Below are 10,384 nucleotides of genomic sequence, written 5' to 3' on the forward strand. Positions count from 1 at the left end.
CCTGCGCGTCGCCTCTCCACCCCTACAGTCCACTCGGCCCATACCCCGCCCCGACTGCCGAGGCTGGCACTCCAGGCTCTCCTGTGTCCCTCCCCGAGGGGCCTGAACCTGGTGGGTAAACAGTGCTTTTATTCAGGGGGTTCAAGGGAAGGGCACAGCTGAGGATTGCACCTTACAAGGGCCTGCCACCCTCACAAGGGATGATTTCCACCTCTTCTGAGAAGAGGGGGGACCTCCCCCTGTCCTGTTTCAGAGAGTGGCTCCACCAATTTCAACAAGTGCAGCCAGGGCCTGGGGGAGGGGCTGGGGGTCATCCTCAGTCAGGGCCTCACCGCATCGCCTTCGGTCTTCCCCACCCCTGCACTGTTTACAGGGGACAGGAAACACTTAATACTTTAGAAAAAACCTGGTATTAGATGTTAATTTTTCCCTGTGATTCTGCCTCTTTTCCTGTAGGATGGGGGGATGGTGGTAGTTTTGGGGGGGTTTAAAGAGAAAAACACCCTTCCCACCCTGAGACTGTCCCCGCCAGGGTGTGTCCTACAAACTTACTCTATGAGACTTACTGAAAGGCAAATTAGAACTGCAAAGGAGTTCTGTCTTTATCTTCATACAATTTTGGGGGAAAATTATCAGTGGAATGAAAAAACTGAAATTCCTATAGAAATTGCAGCTCTCCAAGAAGATATTTGAGAAATACTGGCTTTTATAATTCATACTCAATAAACTATATGAGCTTATTCCATCGGCAACCATTTGTTACAAATAAGGCCATTTGCTCCAAAATTTGTAGATGGTGTTGCCAGAAGGTTCTAAAAGAATTCAGGATTTCTTGGGTGGCTTCTCATTTCTGGTCCCACAAGGAACATCTGTTAGGAAGCCGGGCATTGGAACTTTGTAATGACGTGTGTGTGTGTGCTGGGCGTGTGCTTCAGCGTTAGGTATTAAAATTTTGTTCACTTTCATTTTGCGGGGGAGACTTCATCTGGGACCATGGGATGCTGAGTGTGGGGTGTTTGCATTGTTGAAACCCACAGTCCTCTGGCAGAGAGGGGCTTCTGTCCTCAGGAGATGCAGCTCTGTGAACAGTACCTTCATGTTTCTGAAAAAGCCTGCCCACATCCAGCACCTCATTCACTTCTCACTGGTCAGCCCAGCGAGATGAGGGTTCGCTAGGGACTCACAGCCTGGGCTCAGGCCGGGGCTGGGCTGGGCTCTCTGGCCCCCTGGGCATGGTCACATCTTCACAGCTACATGTTTTGCCCATCAGGGTCCTGCCTATTCTTGCTGATGAACTCGAAGGTTATTGAAAATACAGCTCTGTCTTTTCCGGGACGGGAACCCCTTAGGTGTGGGGTTTCCTATGGGGGTCTGGCTGTGAGGGAAGCCCAGGGAAATGCGTGCGGCTGCCACTCTTGAACCACGGGGCTCATCACGAGCTTTCCCTTCCTTGGGGGATGGAAGTCCAGGGGGGCAGCCCAATGTGGTGGGAAAGGGGCTCCACTTGGGCTCTGCCCCCTCACCTGAGGGTGGCCAGCCGGTCCTCGAGCTCCTTGGAGTCTCAGCTTCCTTGGCTGAGAGCTGGGATTAATGCACGTGTCCTCAGGGCCTGCTCTAGGAGGAGCTGAGTCCATGGCAGGTCCTGTGTGGAACCACGAGCGAGGCCTGCTTGCCTTCCAGGCTGCCTGAGCAGTGAGGGTCATCACATCACATCATGGGGGCGCGGTGGGTAGGTGCCCTCAGATCTACCTGAAGACAGAGGCCCTGGGCCGTAGAGGCCATGGCAGAGCATGGTCAGAGCCCAGGTCACACCCAGCCGCGGGTCTGCTCAGCAAACCTGGTCCTCACACGGCCCTCTGAGGCTTTGGAGGAGGCACAAGGGCCTTTAGGCACTCATCCCCCGGAGCCTCAGTTTGCTGCTCTGTACAATGGGCACAACGACATGGGGGACGTGTGGGGAGGGAGAGACCAGATTTGGGTCACGTGAGGACGTGTGGGGAGGGAGGGACCAGATTTGGGTCACGTGATCCTTAAGATAGTCTTGTGACATCATTTCCAACTCACAGTAGGGAGCCCCAGTCCTCACAAGGCCAGCATTGAGGACAGGAGCTGTTGCTATGTGAAAAACAGTTATTTTCCCAAACAGTGAACAATCCTCATGATGTCATAGGCCTGCCAGAGGGCCCAAATCAAATCCGTTCTGGTGCTGGGCAGCCTCCAGTAACCCTCTCCCGAGGTGATGACACAGCCTGGCCGTGGGGCAGGAGAGCACAGAGGGCTGGGGCCTTCAGGTGGGGCTCCCTGCAGGTTTCTGGGGTCGCATTCCAAAAACGGCCTCTACTCAGAGGAGGGGGGAGCTTAGCAAAGCATAACGCAACTCAAGGACCACCACAAACAAGGTTCCGATGGCCCTGGGGGCCCCTTCCACTGCAGCAGCATCCCGTGGGCTCAGAAGTGAGGGTGGCATCTGAGGGTGAGTTAACGGATCCCAGGGAGGAGGGACTGGGAGTGGCCGCAGGAGGGGGCGGGCGGGGCTCGAGGTGGCCTCCCCCACGCGCCTTCACGCCTGGCTGAAATCTAATCCTCATTCTTGGGCCCTCATGTCACGGCCTCAGCCCTGGCTTCCCAGCGGCCTGATGCAGTCAAGCTGTTCCCACTCTTCTCTCTTCCTCCAAAGGAAGGACCTTTGCAGATGAAGTCATGGGAATCAAAGCTCCCTCTGCCCCCCAAAACAATGGGAACCTTGTTGTGTGGCCTCCCGGTATACAGGCGGGCAAACTTTGCTGTCCGTTGGAGCCTTCCCAGCATGACATCATCTAATTCTCAGATCACGTGATTGCCCCCATTGCACAGACGAGGAAACTGAGGCTAGGTCTTGGGATTGGCCTGAGGTCATGGAGCCACCAAATGAAAACTCGTCCAGATCCAGCCCCCGCAACTTGAGGTCAGTAGCTCTGAAGCCCACAGATTCAATTCAATTCAATGAATGTTGACTCAGTTCCTGCTGCGTGCCAAGCACAGGGACAAGTGCTGGGAACCTGCATGTACCTCCTGGATGGGACCGTGGGCAACCTCAGGTCTTATGCTCAGGGGAAGCATTCCTTCTCACCTCTCACCAAGAGGGCCTCTTGGGTTATTTTCTGCTAATTGTTTCCATGTTTTCAAGAGATTCATTTTAAAATTAGGCCTTAGCCCACCTCTCAGCTTATTACAAGATGGTAGGCTCTCGATGGCTCTGTTTGCCACTGTGGCAAGAAGAACATTCTTAAATGTGATTGTGACCAAGATAATTCCTAGGACAGTCTATTAGCTTTGAGGACATCACGTTGCCTCCTAGGGTGTTCATGCCAAACAGGCAATTACTTTCTCCATGAAGAGTCTCATCACAGTCTATTCCATTCTTCAATTAATCTGCTTCATGCCTGGCTGTTGTCCTATGTACCTGGTCCTGCACACATAGCATCGGCAGCTACACTTCAGCCTGAGTGTCCAGCGCTGTGCTGGGCGCTGGGAATCAAAGACGAATGACACAGCTCTGGAGGAGTGGACATCCTTACGCTGTATGTGGCTGAAACCACCCCGTTCTTCAGTCACTACCAGAATCCAGGTTAATACGCCTACTTTCCACTGGGCCAACTGGTCAACCAGCCAACTGGTGCAGTGGCCTAAACTGACTACAGTGAACTGTCATTTGACCAGTCCATTTAATTACAAATGTCAACTGGCTGATTCCAGCAATCCCTGTCCCTGCCTGGTACAGGGAAGATGCTCAATAATGAAATGGTCTTGTCTAGGAGGTACTGGAAAATCCAAGTCCAGTGGAAATGGCTAGAAGCATCCCCAGACCCTGGCTCATCTGGGGACCAAAGGGAGCTTCACCCAGCTTGGCTGTGCTGGGTCTGGCTGCTGAGAGCACTGTGGTCACTGCAGGCGGGGTCTGCTGGAGGTGTCTCAGTTTACCCAACATGGTCTGAGGGAAAGACAGCATGCACCCACCCGGCACACATGAGTATTCTGGAGCAGGGCAGGTGGTCACCTGCTGTGGGTCTGAGAGTGGTGGGCATTTGCATGTGTTCCAAGGTTACCTGTTCACTTTTCTAGATTCCGCACTAGCCCCAAAGCTTCTGATGAACCTTGTTTTCTGGGGGCTTTGAAAAGGGGTGTGGAGGCCTGGATTCTCCATGACCATCCCTGCTTGAATTAGTACAAGAGTGTCCATTTTACATGAGAATCTCTTGTGTTTGATTTGTGTGCTGGAGATCTTGTTTGCCCCTCCTGGTGCCCTGTCCACCCCTCTCCACCTGCTCTCTGCCCTTGCAGGCTGGCCACTACAGACTGTGTCAGTGGCCTGTCTTTCCTCTGATTCTGGTTGGGTTTGGCCAGTGGGAGGCACTGGGGGAGTGGCAGTGGCAGTGGCAGTGGCTGCATTCCTCTAGCAAAGGCCCCAGCTCCTCGGCAGCCCTTTCCCTCTAGATCCCTTTCTGGGATCTGCATCTCCTCTGCTCGGCCCTGGAGGCCGAGGGGTGGTGGCAGCTCCCCACCGTCGGTAGCCCTGGGAGCTCCTCGAGTCCTTGCTGGGTCCCCCCTCAGCCTGCCCACACCTTGGAAATAGCTCCTTATTAAACTATTCATCACTCAACTGGAGGGGCCCGATTCCAGCTCTGCTGATCAGACGAAGGGCGGTTTGGTGCCCCAAAGTTGAGGACAAGGCTCTGGAGTGGGCTATGCTCCCCCACCCCAAGTACTGCCCCCCAATGCCGTGAGGGCAAGTGGGGCAGAAAGCAGGCCTTCTCCTAGAACAGCACCTTTTCAACTACCCATTTGTCATCAAAATAAGTCCACTTTGACACGTTGAGTCTTTGTTTTGAAACAGCACTTTCAATCACTGTCTGGATTGAAAATTCAGAAGATTTTCTTACGGAAAGATTCAAGGATCCCAGAAACCTTCATCCTCATTTTCACCCAGGCCACCAGCCCGCCACGTGTCCTCAGGTGCAGAGAGCAGACACTCAGCAGGCCCCGCTCTGTCTGGGCCCTGGGGCCAACTCAATTCTCCCGTAAGACATGGCTGTGAGGGCTCAGGTCTGGGAGCAAAGTGGATCGGGATCCACAGAAGCTGGAGGGACCAGGGGTTCCTTCCTCAGAACCAGGGATGTCAGAGGCCCCTCTGGTCCCTGATGCCTTCACAGAGGAGCCTGTGGGCTGGTCCCGGAGAGGAAACCCAGGTCCAGAGGGGGATGAGAGGTAACCAAGGCCTTAGCTGCTCGGTGCCAGGCTGGATCCAGAACACCCCATCTGGAGCCCTGCGTTCCCTGACGGAGCCTGTGTCAAAGGGGCTGGCCCATGGAGCACCCAGTGGGAGTCCTTCATCATCCTCTTGGCAACAAACTTGGCCTTGTTCAGGATGAGGTAGAAGGAGCAGGGAGGCCGAGCCAGCCCCGCGAGGGGACCCAGTCCAAGTCGGGGGGCTCTGGGCAGGCGCGAGTCACCCGAGTCACCCCAAGTGCTGGTCTTCCTGGCTCAGGAGGCCGCCTGGGCGCAAACCACCAAAGCGTCCAAGGGCCATCCCCCGAAATCCCTGCAGGACCCCCGCCCCTGTGGGCCCCCGTCTGGGGACCTTCATTCTGATGAAGAGCCTTTGTTTAGAAGCAAATCTCCCCAAGAAACAGGTGGGGTCCTGGCTTTTGCTGCTCGCCTCCCTGGGAAGCCCTGCTGCCTTCTCTGCCCCCAGCCCCCAAGCGGGTGGGAGGACCCTCTCTCCTCTCCCCACACCCCGCCCCCTTCCCTCAGAGCCTCTGAGTGCTGCCCTCCTGGGGCTGACACAGAAAAAGCTGGGTCTCCTTTGTCCCCAGAAACAGTCTTTGGAAACAAGGTGCCAACGTAAAGCTGGGGGCAGAGAGAACAAACAGCCCACCGGAGGCAGCCCCATGTGCCCGAGGCCCAGAGAGGGTCGGCTGCCGGCCGTGGTCACACAGCTCTGGGACAGGCAGAAGCAGGTCCCCCAGGGCTGGGTGCTGACCCCACCTCAGGCCCTTTGCTCTGTGCTGCCCACCCTCTGCAACAGCCTCAGCTTCCTGGGCCTCCGTGTCACCCTCACCTGTGCAGGTCCTCCAAAAGCCACCAGTGGGACACACAGCCAGGAGCGGCCAGTATTCAGAGAGCACGGGAGTTCTCTCAAGGCTCCCCTGGCCCTGGGCTCCTCCCCTGAGGCCTCAGACACCCCACGGGCAGGAGAGCTGCCTCTCCCATCCATACAGGCTTCCAGAGGCCCAGCCCTTTCCGTGGGTCAGCTCAGAGTTTGGCGCGGTGGCTGCGGAGACCAAGGCTGTGTCCTCTGACGTCCCCTGGTGGCCCGAACCCAGCCCAAGCCCTGGAGGGGACAGCGACACTTTGGTTCACAAACCACAGTGAAAGGGGGCCGTCCCCCGGGGCGGGGACTCAGCCGGGCCTGCTCCAGGTGCACCGAGGGGCGGCTTAGGGCTCCTGGGTGGGCCCGAAGGGCTGGGTCCACTTGGAGACGTCCAGGAAGACGGCGGAGGCCCCATGGTAGAGCCAGAGGCGGGGCAGGGCGCCGTGGCGGGTCCAGGCGTCGCGCCGGGGGTCGTAGGCCTCCATCTCCACGTGGTAGTCGCCGTCAATGCCCTGCCAGCGGCCGCCCGTCACGTACAGCTCATCCCCCAGCGGCACCAGCGCCCCGTTCTCGTGCAGGCTGTGCAGGGACTGCACCTGTGGACGGTCCTCGGTCAGCGTCCAGTGGGCGACTGGAGGGTGGTGGCGACGGGGCCCTCGGGGTGGGGCGGGGGGACATGCAGAGAGGATGGCCCGCACCCGATCCAGGGCCCCAGCACACCTGTTGCCTGGGACCTCACCCCGGCTGCCCCCCCAGGACCCCTCAGACTCTCCCCTCAGTGGAGAGACCCCACTGCTCCCCTCTCCACCCTACGTCTCCCAGGATGATGTTTCCAGCCCCCTCTTTCTCTCTTAGGCCTGAATTTGCTCACATCTGAAGCTGGGGAGTCAAAGCGGGTGGGAGATGTGGAGGTCTGACCCCAGGGCTCCCTCCCAGGGTGAGGGCTGGGCTGCGCTTCTGATTCTCGGCTGTTCTCTCGGAGGGAACAGATGTGGCTTCAGCCCTGACTGGTGCCCCATGGGACCCATCGCTCTGCCCCTGCACCCCTTGCCTCGGCCCGTAGCCTCAGGGGTGCCCTGGATGGGGGCTCCGGGGTGAATGCTAAAGATGTGGGCCCTTGGGGAAGAGCCTGGGAGGGCAGGAAGAGAGAGGTCTCGGGCGGCAAACCCCCAGGCCTGGGAAGGACCAAGTGGAGCCCCACACAGCTGGGACCCAACCCAGAACCATGCTGTGGGCTGGGACGGGCCCGGCCGACGGGACCCAGGAAGAAAGCGTCAGCCTGGCAGGTCCTCCCTGCACCTGTTCTGCCGCTGTAATGGGGGCGTCTGGTCAGCTGAGCGCTGACGCCAGGGGCCAGCTGCAGTCAGTAGGATCACAGAGGCCTAGCTGCCGCCCTGCTGGCCCAGCTAGTGCTGAGGCCACCACAGGCTCCGGGCACTGTCCCTCCCCCTTCTCAGGAAGAGACGGGGGAAGGGTCAGGGCTCCGTTGCTCCCAGGAGTCCACCCACCGCCCCCTCCCCTGGGCCTGATGGAGGAGGGAGGGAGTAGCAGCAATGGGGGTGGGGGGAACGGGGTGCCTAGGAATGGCTACTCCCCGCTTCCACAGCTCAGGAATCCCCTCCCTGGCTTGACCACCCCCAGGGCCGGGAGACTCACTCCCCCTCGGGCCCAGCAGACACCAAGAAGGAAGTGCTGTCTCTGAGTCCACAGGTCCCTGAGTACCCCCAGCTGAGCCCAGTTTTGCCCCCTGAGGTAGACAGGCGCTATGTGCTGGGGACAGAGCATCCTCCGTGACCAGCAGCCCGAGGTTCTCAGCGCGCCCATCCTCAGCGGGGCTCTGGGCTCTTGTGTCTCCATTCACTGTCCCCACCTCCTTCAGTAGCGACACCCCCAGACCCCACCGTCCCCAGGCCTGCTCTCTGCAGGGTCGGGGGTCCAGGTGGGGGTCTCCCTGGGAGGTGAGGCTGGCTCACCTTCTGCCACAGGTTGGCCCCGGGGTCGTACACGTAGACCTTCTTGGTATTGTCCCCCACCAGGTAGAGCGCCCCGTGCAGCGCGGTGCAGCGCGGCGAGGACAAGTACTTGGGGAGGAAGGGCGAGGCAACCACGCTCCACGCGTCTGCGGGGACACGCCCCAGCCCGCATCACCAGGCGGCCGTGCGGCCAGGGCTCCCGAGGGGGCCCAAAGCCTGGCACAGAGTCTAGAGCCCACGCTGGCGCCCACTGTGCCTTGGGGGTCCGGGCCACTGCTCGTCCCCAGGAGGCCAGTTCCAGGCAGATGCAGCAGCCAGACAGCTTTCAGTCCCAGGGCTGGGCTTCCCTGTCCCCCGCCCTAGGCACTCTGCCCCCAGCCCCCTATATCTCTAGGCTGTGATGGAGCTGTGGCTCTGAGCTGGTGACCCCCTTTGTCCCCTGCCCCCTTGATCCCCTGCCTTCCTCGACTGTCCCATCCGCCGCTGATGGGGCCGTGGCGGCCCGCACCCTGACCCTCTCTGCCTCACCTACCCCTGGGGCCTCCACCCTCCCACTCACTGAGGTGGGATTCCACCTGTGCCCTGCCCCCGGGTCCCACCTACCCCTCGGCCACACTGGGAGGGACTGGTGGCCTGGCCCCGGCCCCCCCTGTGCCCCATGCCCCCTCTCCCCGACCTGTGACGGGATTGTAGCACTGCAGAGCCAGGGCGTTGTACTTGCAGGCGCTGGAGCCCACCAGGTAGAGCCTGCCCTGGCAGCCGGCCGCCGAGAAGTTGCTGACGTACTTGAGGGCTGGGCTGATGGGCGTCCAGGTGTCTGTGTAGGGGTCATAGCTCTCCACGTCTACAACATCCAGAGTGGTGCCTGCAGGGGAAAGGGGTACAGGGGGCTAGGATGAGGGAAGGTTCCTGGAAACGTAGGGTCTGGGGCTCTGTAGAGGCCGCAGAGACCACTCCGGGTGCCCCAGGAGGGGAAGGGCACGAGAGGAAGGGCACGGCCTTGAGAGGCAGGTGACTTATCCTCATTTTACAGAGAGCGAAGCTGGGCCTCGGAGAGGTGAGGGTGTTTGCCCAAGGCCTCACCTCCAAGAAGTGGCATGAGGGTGGGCGCCTGGACCCAGGACTGCCCGACTCCAGAGTGGGCAGTGGGGCCTCACGGTGAAGCCCAGCCTCTCTGAACCTCTCAGAGCCCAGGGCTCTTGGAGAGGTGCCTGCGGGGACTTCAGGAGGCCACCACCCCGACCCCTCATGTGGTGGGGTCCTTCCGTGGGAGAGAGGAGGTCAGTGTGGAGGGAGCTTTAGGAAGCCCTCCGCTCTGGATGTGACAATGACATAGACCAGCCGTGGGTGGGAGGGCTTCCTGCTCTCCCTGGAGCCCACCTTGGGCTCTGAGAGCCTGGGGACCCTGAGCTGCCCTGGGCCCTACGCGTGCCCTCTACCCTTGGGTCAGGGATATGGCAGCCACTGAGGGCAAGGGGGCCGGCCAGGACAGTTGGGGCACCTAGGACGGCCTCAGGGCCAGCTTGTCACCTCCAGAGGCCTTGGGAAACTCCCACACGCATCTCACGTCTCAATACTCATCTAACCATTAGTGTCTCCTTGCAGCAGCTCTGGGGTGTAAGGGGGATAAGGTGGGCCCTGGGCTCAGGCTGAGGGCGTGGTGTGGGCAAAGGTGACAGCAAAAGGAGGCACGGTGGGTCCCCTCACCCCGGGGACGTCACCGAGGAGGTGGCCCCAAGCTGAGCCCAAGTTTCTGGGATGGGAGTGGTCGTCCCTGCTGGCAGCTCGAGGCCCCAGCTCCTCGTGGGTCCCTTTCGGGGACTGACTCGTTGTCCTGTTCTTGCGTCCCTGGAGAGCATTGAATCACCCTGGGGCCGGCTACCGAGGCTCTCGTCTGAGCCTCACCCCGGATGCCCAGGGAGCAGGTGGCCCAGGTGTGGGGGCGAGAGGCTGCCAGGAGGCAGAGGGCGAGGAGGGGCCGGAAGGAGGCAGGAGGCGAGGGGAGGGAGCCTCACCGCCAATGGCGTAGATCTCCCCGTTGAGCGCCGCGCTGGCGTGGTTCGTGCGGGCTTTCAGCATGGGCGCCACAGGCCTCCAGGCTGCCTCCCTCAGCGGGAAGCACCAGGCCTGCGTCGTGGACCAGGTGTCCGTCTTGGTGCCCCGAGAGCCCCCTGCCGGGAGAGGCTCTGTCCACTCGGGCGCCCGCCAGCCTGGGCTCTCCAGGGCCCCGCCCCCTTCCGCCCACGCCAGGCCTCCGTCCTGCTGGACACCGGGCTGGGGG

General features: G+C 60.2%; 1 protein-coding gene across 1 annotated transcript in view; it reads right to left on the reverse strand.

Annotated features, from left to right (window-relative positions):
- Positions 1-6,474: 6,474 nt before the first annotated feature.
- Positions 6,475-10,384, reverse strand: part of KLHL30 (kelch like family member 30) — an 8,840-nt gene continuing 4,930 nt past the window's right edge. Inside the window, exons 4-7 of the mRNA XM_007452913.1 lie at positions 10,119-10,274; positions 8,780-8,968; positions 8,104-8,249; positions 6,475-6,726 (exon numbers count right to left, since the gene is read on the reverse strand). Coding sequence (XP_007452975.1) covers positions 6,475-6,726; positions 8,104-8,249; positions 8,780-8,968; positions 10,119-10,274 — 743 coding nt within the window. The remainder of the gene's footprint in view (positions 6,727-8,103; positions 8,250-8,779; positions 8,969-10,118; positions 10,275-10,384) is intronic.

Source organism: Lipotes vexillifer, unplaced genomic scaffold, assembly GCF_000442215.2.
Source record: "Lipotes vexillifer unplaced genomic scaffold, Lipotes_vexillifer_v1.1 scaffold652, whole genome shotgun sequence".
Lineage (NCBI taxonomy): Eukaryota > Metazoa > Chordata > Mammalia > Artiodactyla > Lipotidae > Lipotes > Lipotes vexillifer.